The sequence below is a fragment of the Podarcis pityusensis genome (assembly GCF_964106645.2).
Source record: "Podarcis pityusensis genome assembly, chromosome: 5".
Classification (NCBI taxonomy): domain Eukaryota; kingdom Metazoa; phylum Chordata; class Lepidosauria; order Squamata; family Lacertidae; genus Podarcis; species Podarcis pityusensis.
Genome location: NC_138032.1, coordinates 60,021,882 through 60,038,249, shown reverse-complemented (window position 1 = coordinate 60,038,249; position 16,368 = coordinate 60,021,882). Strand labels below are relative to the sequence as shown.

General features: G+C 39.9%; 1 protein-coding gene across 2 annotated transcripts in view; it reads left to right on the top strand.

Annotated features, from left to right (window-relative positions):
* Positions 1-16,368, top strand: part of TCERG1L (transcription elongation regulator 1 like) — a 182,695-nt gene that overhangs the window by 150,398 nt on the left and 15,929 nt on the right. Inside the window, exons 8-9 of one of the 2 annotated variants that reach the window (XM_081006332.1) lie at positions 4,724-4,878; positions 15,362-15,428. In XM_081006332.1, the coding sequence (XP_080862458.1) occupies positions 4,724-4,878; positions 15,362-15,428 (222 nt within the window). Of the gene's footprint in view, positions 1-4,723; positions 4,879-15,358; positions 15,429-16,368 lie in introns of both variants that reach the window. The other variant, XM_081006331.1, reaches the window with a different exon arrangement.

Sequence of the window (16,368 nt, the reverse complement as noted above, 5' to 3'; positions counted from 1 at the left end):
TTGGTGGTAATCAATTCTCTTATCATCCATGGCAGTGAAAACGCAGACCAGAGAAGTGGAATTTAGAAACAGAGGAGAGAATGAATTGTGAAATGATCAAAATTTCCAGGACAGGGAAATGATCAAGAATTTTATTGGCAAAAAGGCTTCAGAAGATTTTACTCCTGTGCGTCTCTTAACATCCCACTACTTAAAAGACTGAGGCTTTCCCTCTTTAGTTTAGAATTAGCTCTCAGAACTCAATGTGTTGGCTCCAAGGCAAACATTGTATATGTATATTACAATGGATATTACATTGAGCTCACTGACAGTGAATAGATAAATGCCTGCCGTCTTCTACTTTCATGTGTATTCCTCCATTGCAAAAGCAAAATAGTAAAGTAGAATGTGCAAAATGGTCACCCTTGAAGATGGCTAAGTTTAATATCATGCTTGAGATGAGATACTGCTGCTCTCCCTTTCCAAACAATTAGTTCATCGGCTTCCTATTCAAGTAGCTCGCGAAAGTTTTATTTCTTCTTTCCCATACTGCATATGTGATGTCACATCGGGAGTAAGCCAGGTGCAGAGCCATGTGCTGCGTGGCTTCAATGGCCAGTGGCCTTCCTCTCTTGTGCTTGGCCTCCTTCCATGGCAGGAGGAGGAGGAGGAGGAGGAGGAGGAGCCAGCCATTGAAACTGTGCTGTGCTCGGCTCTGTGCTCGGCTTCCTTTGCCCCCCTAGACATTGGGGAGGGGAGCGCCCCATCCCAAAAGATATGGGGGGCAAAGCAGTTTGGGCCCCATGAGTTGGCTCCTCTAGTACAGTGTTGCCCCAGGGCAGGCGAAAAGAAATGGCCATGAGATCAATCAATCAATTGATCTCACAAAGTCAATATAGATAGAAATACAAGAATAAATGTAAATATCACAGTACAAACACAATAATAAATCTTAAAACAAAGCTAGGAAGTCATGCACGGGTGGAGGGAAGTCTTTGAGTCACAAGGGGGGAAAGCATGGAATAATTAAGTAAAAACTAAATGTGGATTTAGAATGTAATAGAAAATGTGAATGTATAAATATGAGAAATATGAAATTCTATGTCAATATTATGTACATGCATTGAAACATCAATAAATGGATCAAAAAAAGAAAGAAAAGAAAAGAAATGGCCATGATGAAAATGGGAAGTGGGACATGATGGCAGGGAGGGTAGGCCAGTAGTGGCACATTCCCATTGTGCCTCAGGTGGCAAAACAGGATGGGCCACCCTTGGTGAGAATCTTCTTGCCTCACCATTCTGCAGGAGTTGGGGGGCCCTCTTCCCACTTTCTGTTTTAGTGGATGCAGATCAGGGGCAAAATTTGGCTTGGCTTGGAAATGAATTAGACCGTTTCCTGATTGTTTGGAACATGGCTCAGCTTATTGCCATTGCCATCCACAGGGGGCTTGCCCACCCTTATCTCTAACTGCTTGGAAATTGTATCTTATTTGGGACACTTATCTACAGCTCTGAATATTTATTAGCTTTTATTTTATGTATTTAGTTCATATCCTTATATTCCTTCTAAGGGGCTGCTAGGGTAGTTCACCATAAAATACAATGAACAATACAAGCCAAGCAATAAAATCAGCATAATAAGTACAGTTGCAAGCCTTCCCACCCCTGCCGCAAAACAGAAAGCCCAGCTATTTCTTGAAGTCATAGATCTGATAGGCTGTGCCACTTCATAGTTCTAGGGATAGGTGAATCAATCTATTTCAAGCACTTTTGCCTCTGTTCACCCATAAGTTCATTAGTACAATCATATTAAGTCCTATTTTAAAATGCCTACTTCTCCCTGCAAAATATGCATTTCTAAATATATTTTCTCTTTAAAGCTGCATTCTTACATGCATCTTGATTTAGTCCCTGTGGAACACCCTCCCATCAGATGTCAAAGAAATAAACAACTACCTGACTTTTAGAAAAGATCTGAAGGCAGCCCTGTTTAGGGAATATTTTAATATTTGATAATATTAATAATTATTGTATTTTACTATTTTACTGGAAGCTGCCCAGAATGGCTGGGGAAACCCAGCCAGATGGGTGGGGTATAAATAATAAATTATTGTTGTTGTTGTTGTTCTTGTTGTTTTTAAGTCAAGAATTGCACCTGAACATTCTGGAAGTGCAAAAGCCAGCAGATGTGCACATTAGTCCATTTGCGAGGTGTGGATCAGCTCAGTTCTTGTTGAAATTTGCCAATATTTAGTTCCTCAAGCATTCTTTTGAGTTTCTCCAGTTTTAGCCCTTTGCTTTGAGCTGAACTAATGGCTTACTTTGAGATGATTTAGAAGATCTGTGATCAGGATCCCCTGTGGTTATTTGCTAATTCAAAGCAGTTTGTGAGGCCTGCTCATTTGTCTGAGGCTGCCATTTTCCTTTGTCCAAAACTGAAGCTGCTATTAGTCCCATTGGTTGTGAAGAGACAGGCAGGATGCTGTGCCAGCCCCACGCAAGGTTAATAGCAGCTCTATGGTTTCGATTAGCTATAGGGCATGGGAGGAAAGGCTTACAAATTCTTAACTGGTATATGAGAACATCCATAGAAAGCCATATGCAGAGGTCTCCGCCCCCGATTGTTACTGACACTAATAATATGAGTGTTTATGCATTCATTGGTGGCACTCAATATTATTCTTCATATAATCCAGATATTTATTTTACTGAGACAGTACGTTTAATCTTATGTTAAATCAATTAAGTACTGATTTATCCTCCTGTTCTCACATCACATGCTGGCTCCTTAATGTGCATGCTTCCATGGCCATGATATTTATAGTACTTTAGCTTTCTGCTCCTTAAGCTTTCTATCAACTTCAGTGTGATCTACTGTGAGCTAAAAACCTGGTCAATGATGTGCTTACAGTTTCTGAGTTGATTAACAGGGTTGGTAGTGGAATTAAGAACCATGCTTCCGAAACATGCACAAAAACAATCATAAAATTTCCCTTAAACATTACTACAAAAATCACAGTATAAAATGTTTATCCAATTCATAGTTCAACAAGAACAATAATTTTAAACTGAGTCTTCTCTTCTTTAATCTGGAGATGAAAAAAATACTTTATCACAGATAACATGTTTGAAAATTGCCCAGTAGATTTCTTTCCAAAGCCATTAGGTATTACCAATAATTTCAGTAACATTTTGCTGTAATTTCATTACTCCTAATTTATTATGTGAAAACTAATTCCATCTTCCTACTGCTTAATCTTTATTAATCTTTCATTTATATGCAAGCTTTCATTCTGAAATCTAGCTTCCTTCCTCCATCTGACACCTACCATACAGATAAGAGCTTAAGGGGTTTTTTGTGCCCCTGTGGAATATTTATGATTGGTAATAAAATAACATTTTGTGAAAGTTTAATATATATTTTTCCAATGACACTTATATTCATACTCTGAAGTTCAAATTTTAGAAATCTGCTTTAATCCCAAAATTGACTTTGTTATCTAAATTCTGCTGGCTTTCTATTGGATTTTAGATTCATTTCAGTTGTTAGTGAAATGAATCTAGTGATGCCTACCCTTATAATCCCTTATAAATGTTTGTACAATGTATATTTGGTTATTGTTCATTCCACCCCATCTACCCCTGGCATGGATTGATAAATATAGCTGGTAGATTGATTATATATGGCATACATCATGCAAAACAGCTGGAGACTCCTTTGTCCCACCAGCCTGCATCAATTTAGAAATGAACCATGGCCTTAAAAAAAAAGTATTTCTTTCTTTACCATATTGTGTTTCAGTAGTAACCTATTATTATGGCAATTACAATTACTAGTTGTGAAAATGTGCTGATAATTGTGAGTGATGATTTCTTAACATATACCAGGGTCATGAAACAATGAAATTTCTTCCAACAACCCTGCTGGGGCTTTTGCAAAGTTTACATCCTATTATTGCATTACATGCTTGTATAAAAATATATTATTGGGTCTATGGATTTTTTTTAAGGTCCAAACTATACATGACAAATCCATGACAGATCTTCTAAAATGTAGTCATGGTGGGCAGATTGCCTATTAGTTCAATGGTGGCGGCAGCGGTGTTCAGCTTTTGCCACCCGTGTACCATTACCATGACCAAATTTGTCCTCCCCAAGATGCTCCCTTTCCCCTGCAGGAGCAAATTGCATTTATCATTCTTGGGATAGCAGCAACTCTGGGGAGGTGGCATTTATTTGGAAAATGGCCACGGGGTAAGGGTTAAATAGCCCTCACCATGGCACTGATGTGAACAAGTCAGCAGCCTCCAACAGCTGCACATGAATGTGGAACTATGGATGGAATATGCATTCACTTATGGAAAATACCAAAGTCCTATTCTGTTCAGCACCTTGCTGGCCTAAACTGTACATACTGGCCCAACCCTTCCTTTCTGTCCATATTGCCCACCAACTGTGCTCCCCTCCACACACTGGAGGGAAAAGGTCTGAAGTGTGGAGCTATTTTTTACACATGAAAGCTCTGTGTGCAATCATTGTTCCAAATTGCAAGGAGAATCTACACAGCCTGGCCAGATAATGGGAATTCAAAGCAGCAGGTGGGGTCACCATGCATTAGACCTACTTTCTTTAGAACCATGGCTGGGAACGCCAGCATAAGACTAAAATTAGCACTGCAAGAAATATCTTTCTTCCCACACTGTATTTGAGATTCTCTAAGCCTAGTTTGTTGATTGAAATAGGTGTATAGTCTGGACTGGAGATGACCGAGTCTTCTTCTTCAACCCTACAATGCAGTTGTCAGTATGGGAGAAGCCTGTGGATCTAAAGAATCGTGGTGATATTAACAGAATCATTGAAGACCCACCTCATAAACGCAAACTGGAAACTTCAGCAAGTAACTAATGCTGTGATTATTTTCATCTATTTAAATTTAAAAGATGTCTATTTATATCTGAGATGATGGCCATGAAATATGCAAAGTTGAATGTCAAATGATCATAACTTGAATGTTGATCTTGTGTTAGTTCAGCATCTGATCTTTGAATGATCTCTTCATCAGTTCCGATTTACACTAAAAGGTCTAATATTCAAATTGCTGGTTATTACTGGAGTACCCCAAATGGCTTGGGACCAGGTTAAATGAAGAATTGCCTCCTCCTACGTGGACCTTCTTATCAGTTATGATAATCTATGGAGACCTTACTACCACCAAGAGATGGGTGGTTGAAGGAAACTTGAGATAGAGCCTCGTTGGTGGCAGTGCCCCACTTGTGCCCCACAAATTTTGTATCAAGAGAGGTTAGAATGGCATTCATGATTTCTAGATAGGTAGTTAAGAGAGTTTTATTCTTATAAGCTTTTAATGTATTTTCATTTGTACCAGATGTCACTCCTCTATATTATATATAATTCTGGATTTTAAAAATCAAAGTTTATTTTATTAAAATATTTATTTCTGTAAACTCCTTTCTGGAGCAAAAGACAACATAGAAATGTTTCAATAGATAAATTATGTTAAGATGGGCACCCACCTGTTGTGATCAGGGAGCCAAGAATTCTTTATGTCAACCTATTTTTAAAACCTGACCCTAAACATGTTTAAATAGAAGCAGGCTTGGCGGCTTTCACTTCTGCCAAAATGCAATTAGACTTGCCTTCTTTTGTCTTCTATGCAGTTATATTTCATTTGTTCTTATCAGAAATGCCCCAGCGTAGCTTGTTTTATCCAAATGTTCTATTGACTATGTTGCCCAGGGGAGCTGTCCTGTAATAAATGATTATTTAACCCAGCTGTAGGAAACAAATCTCAAAGATCCATCTCGCTGGAATGATGGAAGATTTGGCAGAAATGTAGGTACTTCCGTCCAAAACATGGTATTGTTAGTCAATCTTCAGACACCGGAGACTTCTTAAAGACATCCTTGGCACTAAGAAAGAATTATTGCTGCTGAGCTCAGATATATTTTAAATTGTATGTGTTCTATATATGTATGTGTCTGTGTGTGTATTGATGCAATATTTTTAAAGTCTAGTACTGGTGGGCAAATCAGCAGTGCTCGCTCATCTTTTGCTAGGAAGGAAACACCTTTGAGCATACATATTTTCCTTGTTGCGCTTATGCAACCAAGATGCAACTTTCTTTTAGAGCTTATTCCAGGATGATCAAGCAGCCTGCACAACTTGTCAGTCACCAAGTCAAACACAGCCCGTGTGTGAGCTGCAAGTCCCAGGCAGGCAGAAAATCCTATGGATGCATAGGAAGTTTCCTCATAGTGATCCATCTGAACTGACTGGTAGCAGCACTTTGGGGTTTCAGACAGGGATCTTGCCCAAAGTCCCCTGGGGATCTTCTGGCTGCAAGGCATGTACTCTGCTATACCACCATGATTATTTATTAAATTTCTATACAGGCGGCAACCATATTAGGTGAGTCCAACTGACGTGCAATCGTTGACACGTGGGTCCTTTTGGACCTGGAAGATACGATACGATATCTTTATTGTCATTGTCCCTTGCAGAACAATGAAATTGAAAACTACATAAAACTACATCAAAACTACATAAAACAACCACAAAACTACATAAAACTACATAAAAACTACATAAAACTACTACAAAACTAGTAGTTTTGTAGGAGGCAGAACTGGGGCGGAACAGAGGTGGGGTGGGGTAGAATGGGGCAAGGCATGCTTATACGTGTTCTGCCGATGCAAGCGGGAGCCAGGAACGGAACTCCCATGCGAAATGGTTGCCGCCTGTACCATCCTTCATCCGTGGAGCTCAGGGCAGTTTACAATATAAGCACAGAAATGCACAATGTAGTAACAAACAACTACAATGCTACCCCACAGTTTAAAAGGCCATAGATTGTTTAATTAGCCAAAGACTACTAATGGGACGTGGGTGGCGCTGTTGGTTAAACCACAGAGCCTAGGACTTGCCGATCAGAAGGTCGGCGGTTCGAATCCCCGCGATGGGTTGAGCTCCCATTGCTCAGTCCCTGCTCCTGCCAACCTAGCAGTTCGAAAGCACAAAGTGCAAGTAGATAAATAGGTACCGCTCCGGCGGGAAGGTAAACGGCGTTTCCGTGCACTGCTCTGGTTCGCCAGAAGTGGCTTAGTCATGCTGGCCACATGACCCAGAAGCTGTACGCCGGCTCCCTCGGCCAATAAAGCGAGATGAGCGCCACAACCCCAGAGTCGGTCACGACTTAACCTAATGGTCAGGGGTCCCTTTACCTTTACCTTACTAATGAGCTAAAGCTTTCCACAAAGACACTATCTATAGATCAGAAGAAGAAAAGTCATTTTATATTAAGTTCTTATATATCTATTTGCTATTTTTATTATTTCTTATGATGATTGATATGAAATCACTCATATTAATCCCACACGTAGATGCTATAACAAATAGGGTCATTTATGTGCAGCTATGCTGGCTTAAGTGAGGTGGCACCACAGTGACATTAGAACAATATATTTCAATCCCCTTTTGAACATTAATTGAAATCATGAAAATATGTCCTTTCTGAAGGGTATTTGAAACAGCAATAACCAGGATTGATACTGTTTCTAGTATGAATAATTTATCGAAGAAAAGGTATGAAATAACCAAAAGTAACCTTATTGTAGATATATAGAATACAGTGGTACCTCAGGTTACATACGCTTCAGGTTACATACGCTTCAGGTTACAGACTCTGCTAACCCAGAAATAGTGCTTCAGGTTAAGAACTTTGCTTCAGGATGAGAACAGAAATCATGTGGCGGCAGTGCAGTGGCAGCAGGAGGCCCCATTAGCTAAAGTGGTGCTTCAGGTTAAGAACAGTTTCAGGTTAAGAATGGACCTCCGGAACGAATTAAGTACTTAACCCGAGGTACCACTGTATTTCATGTAACTGCAGTGCTCGTGCAAAATCTCTGATCATTTATGTTTCAACAGTTGTTTTAAGGACAAAGTTCTTAATTTATTGTGTCTGATGATCACATAAGAGGTGAACTCAAATTGTTGCTTATTACTAGCTATGCTCATAAGGAAATTCAATATAGTAACTGAGTTACTATAAATGGACTTTCCCATTTTCTTCAACATCATCATAAAAAATATCCCCACTGCACCACCCTCAGAGAATGCAAACTCCCCCCCCCCAAAAAAAAAACCACACCACACATTCAAGATAACCTTTATGGAGTTGTTTGTTTGCACTGTAACTAGGCTTACCGTGTCAGAAAACCAAACATTCTGGCAACAGGTTGGGTGCAAAGCATGTTATACATAAAGCCTTGGCATGGAATTGCCAAGGGGACCACATTCTAGCAGGGAGGGCACTGACAGGAGCCCACGACCTGCTCCAGTGACAATAGGGCTTGGAGTTAAGATCTTGGGGCTTGGTGCTGGTCATGGATGGAAGCAAGAGATGAAGATCAACTGGGAATGGATGGTTCAGAGCAGAACCAAGTGGGTCCAGAACTGAAGGTGTATGTATAGCAATATATAAATAAATAGGCATAGTTGGTTGGGGAAAGAAATGGCTCTGTCCTATGTTCTTCTTGAAATGGGGGGGGGGGGGGGAGAGAATATAACCAGGCCATTTTCCCATGCCAACTGCAGCTAGAGTTCTTATTAGTATATTTCATAACAAAGATAAGGCTAGAAAAATGGTCAGTGCACCCTTTAACTCACAAGATAAACAGCCCAAATAAACTACATTTTAAGTGTCCCATTGAACTGGATTGTGGTGTTATTACAACTTTAATTAGACTGCCGCAGTGGACAAAAGTGAGACTAACCATAGTTATCAGAACATTATAGGTTAATAGCATCTCTTCCTGCATGAAATCAAATGTGCTTGAAATGAATGCATGAATGAAAATAATTAAAAAGATTGCACATTTGTGTAACAATTTATGCTCACTGATATTCATGAAGGTGTCATAAGCTCATTTCATGGGTGTGCATTATGCTTTTCAATGCAATGCATCTCGCATTCTGTTCCTTCTAAAAAGAAGGGTTAAGGATCAGAAATGAAATGCAAGACCTCTGCCTGAGATCCTGAAGAACTGCTGCCAGTCAAAACAGACAATACTGGGGAAGGTGGGGGGGGGGAGTCCACTTTAGACTTGTTTTCCTGCTGCTTATGTGCTACTCATTCATAGAATTGTAGTGTTGGATGGGGCCATGTAAGCCATCTAGTTCAACCCTCTGATTAAGGAGATTCAGAGCTAGAGATCCCTAGGCCCTGCTAGATCCTCTAATTCCCCTCAAGAATTCCCTAATTCCCAATAATCCAATCCAGTCCATATAACTTTATTGTACTAGCCATTAGCCATGACAAATCTGAATCAACAATAAATACAAGCAAAAGGGGTGTCACACCACAAATGATGGTCTTACAGTTCACTGCTATATTGTCCAGGGTTGTCTTTCTGATCTTTTTGGCTGCCAAAACAAAAAGGTCGACTTTTATGAGTCTTAATTCCTGATAATAAGATTACTCTTAAGTAGCATCCAGTGGAAACTCTCAACTTCCTGGTCTACCTGATGGTTCACCTTCATTGGCTAAGGAGTGGTGACCTCATACTAGCATAACCTTCTATAATTGACTTTTCAAAGTCTTGCCTTTGCTGGTCCATCTCAGATTTTGCTTGGTTCATGTCTCTAGGGTTAGGCGGACACCCTTTCCCAATCATGATGGATTTTTATTGTCCCTCCCCTGCCGCCACCCTTTAAGAGGCAGGCCTAGGAAGTGCCTTTAATACTTTTTACCTATTGGTTGAATAGGGACAATAGGAGTGGTCTCTCCAGAATTGGGAAGCCTACTGACCATGCAGCCACAGCCATGGGGAACTTTGTGAAATGGGCTTGAACAAAAGCTCTTTTGAATTCTGTGTAGTTTTTGCACTAGATGTTTTCCAAACTGGACATGGTCTGACAGCATATGAGGCTACCACTTTGCTTATGTTAAGCAGAACATGTGCATGTTCTGTGAATTCCATGATGGGGGGAAAGATGCAAGTGTAAGAAAGTAAGTTAACTGGCTAAGCAATCTTGTCTTTTGTTGCAGAGTTTTCCTTGTAAATTGTTGACTCTGTCTCCATAATAAGAAGCCACCTTTTTAAAGAAATGCTGTGCCTAATCAGACATCAGTATTTCACCCACGTTTTAGGAAAGAGGCTTCTTGAGATTGCTTGCTTACATGCTTTTCTGAAAAGGCTCCACTTTTTTTGGAACTCTCTGTCCAAGGCTGCCTATATATCCCTGACAGAATTAAAGATAGACAGGTGGCAGCTGTTGAGAAAGAGCCTTTGCTAACAGATTAAAAAGCTGATTGGGCTTGGGCTGAGTGATTTGTTCCTGGGAATTTAACAGCAGAAACAAGTAGAAATGGTATAATAATGCCATTGATAGAATACGGGGTAAGGAGGAATCAGTGTGCTGAGGCAATTATCCTCATGGTCAAATTGACCTTTTACCTTAACACCACATCTGAAGCATTTTTACTTGGATGTTGAAGTGCAATTGATGCCAAATGTGCTGAACACTTGACCGCATCTGCACTATACATTGAAAGCACTATGATATCACTGTAAAAGCCATAGTCTCCATCAAAGCATATGTGCCAGTTCCTAGGGGCTGACACAGTTTCACCCCCATATTGTTTTTGAAGAGACCTGGCTCCCTCAATGTTCAGAGGGTGTTCAGCAACACCCCCTGGCTCCTCAAGATGATGCAAACATGACATCAGGATGTTGCATGATGTCACGTGCATGACATCAGGATGGCGCATTGGGCCCCCTCAATCAACTGGAGAAGATGGCACCTCTCCCTCTAAGCATCCTGGGAACTATAGCTTTTTAAGGGTGCCAAGAGTTGTTAGGAGACCCCTATTCCATTCACAGAGCTACAATTCCCAGAATTCCCTGGGAAGAGGGCTTGGTTGTTCAATCATTCATGTAATTGTAGCTCTGTGCAGGGAACAGGAGTCTCCTAACATCTCTCAGCAGCCTTAGCAAACTATAGGTGCCAAGATTCTTTGTGGGAAGCCATGACTGTTTACAGTTGTAGAATACTGGTTTAAACGTATATTTCAGATGGAGCTCCCATTCACTCATTGGGGCTCACACAGGAGAACTCCCCAGTGGATTGTGCTCTGGAGAGAGCTAGAAACTTAGGAATTAATGAAATGGTTTTCCTCTTGTACAAATTCTCATTCAGCGTCCCTAGAACTCAACTGTTAAAACAGGATCTGGGGTTAAAGTGGACTTGTATCCTAACCTAAAGTTTCAGATGCTTTTCGTTTCCCTTTGTCATTCTTCTTTATCAGTTTCACTTTTATGTGAACTCAGTAGAATCTAATAGTTTGATCTGGCACCAAGTCAGCTTCAGCATTAATAAACACATTTATGGCCAATTTAACAATACAGTCTTGCCCTATCCTTTTCGGGAATAGAGCTTGTGTTTGGTTTTGAATAAAGTATAGAGCTGACCCTTGTGTATATTTCTTGTATTGTTGTTAGTCATTGTGTTTTCCAGCTCTGTTTACTTCCAGAAAGTGGGTGGTTTTGGTGCCTTTTTTGAAACTGCTTGCTTTCCATATGTTCTTTATCCAAGCTATCTATTCTCACACAGAGACAAATAACTTTAAAGTCTATCCCTGCGTCGATTTTTCTAGTCAGCTCAGAGAGGCCTATGGGGTGATAAAAGGTTTTCGAGATGTTCCATCTCAGATGCCTGCTAACTTGTGACAGCTTAACTCAAATACGTCTTCCTAACAGGTTCTTCTGTGGCTTAAAATCACTTAAAGAACTTGTGTCTTCTTTAAGAGAAAGATAATACTTTGTTTGCACGACTGATTCCTAATGGTTACATATCTACTCTTTTGATAAGCATCAAGTATGGTATTACATATTTTATTATAGGTTAGGTCTATTTTTGTTTCAAGAAGGTTGAAAGTCCATCAGCAGAATGCTTAAACAAATTTGTAGAAGATAAGGCTATCAATGGTTACTTGTTATGATGGTTGCACATAACCTCTGGTATCAGATGCTCTAAGCCTCTCAATGCCAGTTGCTAAGGATTGCAAGTGGGAGAAGGCTATTGCGCTCATGTCATGAATACGGGCTTCCCATAGACACCTGGCTAGCCACTGTAAGAACAGAATGCTGGCTTTTTGGTCGTGCTTTCAACCGGACTACCTATACAGTATGGGACATGCTGGGTGGCTGTGGGAAGGGTATGCAGCTGCTCCCTTAAACATGCTGGCCCAGTTCAGAGAGGGAGAGGAGTATCATCAGAACTAGAACGATCTCTGTTAGAAGGCTGCAGGGATTAATTTTACCTAGTTTTTCAGCTACTGGGAAATTGCTGCTAAAATAATCCCAGACAGAATGTCTGCAGATAACTTCAGTGAAGTGTGCACTCTTAAGGAGTGTCCATGGTTCCACACCTGGGCCACATTCAGTCTCTTGCATGCAAGGACCTCCCTCAACAGAACAGGTTGCATGTTATCTTATGATTGGTATTGTGAGCACCAGCCAGTGAAGCTGTGCAGGTGGGGACCCTGTTGTTCTCCTGGCTTCACAATATTGTGGGTCGTTGGCAGTTGCCGAGAGGGACAGGTGGGAGGAAAGTCACGGGGCGCTCAGAGGTGTGGTGTGTCACAGCAGGAGCATCAGATTGATGCTGCCTTTCACAGTGCCAAGTTGCCCACACTCCCCCCCCCCCTAGTGATCCAACCCATATGCTGTCTCACCAGTCCCTACTGGGTACTAATAGTACCCAGTTTTACTATGCATTTATGTGTGCCTTGTTATACAGCATTCATATCTGATTCCTCACAAATTACTATGTTGTCAAGCAGAGTGGATATAACTGCAGTGCTACTCATGCATGTCAGATTTTTGCCACACCCACATGAAAATGCCAGCCTGTATTTCTTTTCTCATTCAATCAGGTTTTCCCCTTTCCAGGGAAAATTCAATAAATAAAACTCCCCCCCCCCAATCATTTTGCCAGTGTCCTGTTTGCAATACCCGAATGACCCATTTGCGATGTTACGGTTACATCTGGAAGCACCCTTGGTCTTCAGCCATTGCAGTATTATAGCAAATTGTCCTGGGGTAGTAAGAAATGTAATTTTGTTCAGTTTGGTTTTATGTGGGCATGTGTGTTCCTTGATTCATTTCTTTAGCAGCCTGCTTTGAAAAATTGATATACGATGTGACCAAGACTCTGAACTAAAATAGAACAATTCACTTCCTATTTTCTGACAGAACGGGTTGAACCTGTAAGAGTGAGTTTAGCATAGTACAGAATACAGCATTAAGGACAAAATGACTGAAATAAAGTGTGAGCATAGACCTTAAAGTCACATTTCCTGACTCTGATATAATAGATCACATGTGTAGCAGCTGGGGCTGAGGGTAAAAAACAAACAAACTTGGAGTTCTGCCAGTCAGCTGAATATTCCACCCAAACAGCTGATTGCCAGTATTTCAATGTTTAAAGGAGACTTGTGTGTATGCATGGACTTGACTGCTAGATCAGGTCAGGGAATTATTGCAGTCTAAGCAGGAATAGTCATAGGGAAGCCTGTTTTCTTGCCTATAAAAGAGATTACTAAGAGGTGATATGATAGCAATCTTCAAATACTTGAATGGCTGCCATGTAGATGATGGTGCAAATTCATCATTTATTTAAAAGCATTTCTGAAATATTTTGTATTTAAAAATCTCTCAGCAGTGTACAGAAATGCAACATGAAAAGAGGGAAGCACTACCATAAAGAGAGATGCAACCTAAAAACTAGTATCATAAAACCAGGTAAAAATGGGAATTTAGTAAAAACAGGGTCCAATATTATAGCTCAGGAAAAACTTAGGCAAAAAGATGTCTCCTCAAGATGAGAGAAGTAACTGTTGGCTGATGCTTCATGTTTGACAGGGGGAAGGGCATTCTATAATACAGGGGCAATGTTGGAAAACGCTCAATTTTGAGTCACCACCCTGTGGTATTGTATAGGGTGTGGTGCCACGAATAAAAATTCACCGTAAGTGTTCTAAACTCTATTCAGGGACAGACAGTCTTTCAGCTAACCTGGTCCCAAGTTGCTCCAGGCTTTAGAGTAACAAGACCTTGAACATGGCCTGATATTGAACCAGCACAGTTGGGATATGCGATGCCTGGGTGTTTCACTCAACAACCTGACCAACAACCTTTTCTGCTGCTCCAGAGAGTTGAAAACATTTGGGTTCAGAATTGCAAGAAATTGGACTTTATGTTGAAACAATGAAGAAGAACTTCCTGGTGGTACTATCTGTTGGATGGTAGAACTGTCTGCCTCTAAAGATGGTAGGCTATTATTTGTTAGAGGTTTTTAAGAAGCAGCTGGAGTGTCCACCTTTTAGGGACAGCATCACAATGTATTCCATGTGTCCACAAAGGGTAGATGACCTTTGAGGGCCCTTGCGCCTATAGATACCATCCCTAGTTGGATTGGGGAGAACACTTTTAAAGTCCTCTTACACACTTAATTGTAATAACTCCATGACTCCCTCTCTCATCATAGACCAGCCTCATATTTAAATATTCAAAATGGAGGGCATACAGGAGTATTTCAGCCTTCCCCTCAATAAAAGTGTTGTGCTGCTTATCAGAAATCATGTTGACTTTAGAAGAGACACTAGAAATTGCAAGCCACACTGAACTGAGCTGGAGTTTGTCTCCAGTTCATTTTTATTCAGAGTGTGGTACTCTATATGCAGAAAAGATAAAGTGCTTCAGAATTGCAGAAATAGATAATGGGATCATAAACATCACACTTCTTCTGAAAAACAGCCACATCCCACTGTAATTTGTTAGACAATATCTATGCCAAAACAGGAATCGATCATTTCTTTGGGCTATCCTCTAAATTTGAGAGACAGTAATGTCTGCATGTTTTTGATTGCAATACAGTGTGTCAAGTTTAATGACAGAGAAGCTTTATAGTTCCCCTACATTTGAGTAAGAATACCACCGATACTTCTGGCAGAAAGGAGCTTCTATCAAATTTTTCAACTTGTCAGCAATAAAATGAACATATTTTTCTTTTTATTTATTATCCAAATGTAAAATGACAACCTTTCATTTTAAAATAGTATTAAATAAAATGTGTGAAGATCAAATCAAGAAATTGCCATATGTTGTTGTTCTAAAATCATTCTAAATCTATCAGGAACTCTAGTGTTCTAAGGTACCTCCAAACTGCCAGATAAATGGGCACATCTTTAGAAACTGAATAGACTTTAGGAAAAGCTAAAGCTAAACAATTATTAGCTGATTAATCTAATGTAAAGTTTGTAATTTGTCTAACTGCTTATTTTTTTTAACTTTTAGCAGATAAAAGTGATGGCTCTTATGCAGAAGATTTAAATGATGATCACACTACTAAAACAAAGAGAAATAAGTAAGTAATATTTTTTCTGACATGAGATTCATGAAGTAACCTTTGCTGAAGATGTCAAAATGGACTTTGACTATATGAAGAATTTCAAGTCCTTATTTTAAATTTAAATTATTTTAATTAAAATTAAACCCAACCATAGCAGAAGTTTTTATCTGCATGGATTAAGGGAGGAATTCAACAAAGTTTTACTCAGAGTAGAGCTGTTGAAATTATTAGAGCTAACTTAGTCATGTTTATTAATTTCAGTGGGCTTACTCTGCAAAGAACTTAATTGAAAGCCATCCTAAACTTTCCTCTGCAGCTTAGTTTGTAAACTGTGCCCACAGAATATCTGACTAGTAAATTTTTTAATGGGCTTTTGTATTTTATTTGTTTGCTTATTAAATTTTTATGCCACCCTTCATCCAAGGCAGTTTACAATATAAAAGCAATTTGTTGAAACAGTATCCTGGCCAAATCAGGAATAGAACTTGTTATTTGGGGGTAATACGTTTTTGAGAAAAATAATAGCTGTGTGAATCATACTACATTTTGATATAGAGTGGTACCTTGGGTTACATACGCTTCAAGTTACAGACTCTGCTAACCCAGAAATAGTAATATTTATTTGTATCCCGCCCTCCCTGGCCAAAGCCGAGCTCAGAGCGGCTAACATCATATAAATAAGACGATATGCAATAATACAAGCGATCAATGAATTAAGATACAGCCCACAATTAATTCAACCAATTAAAATTAAAACTGGACAAGTGGCAATCTTCACTTTAAAACTGGAAGCGGTTAATACTCTCCAAGACCAGCTGTTTCCACTGATATTATAAGGACCTATGAGCAGGCTGGGAACCTCCTTTGTGCTTGTTCTTATACGAAGAGAAATGAGTCAGGCTGAACCCTGGCCAAAGGTCTGGTGGAACAGCTCTGTCTTGCAGGCCCTGCGGAA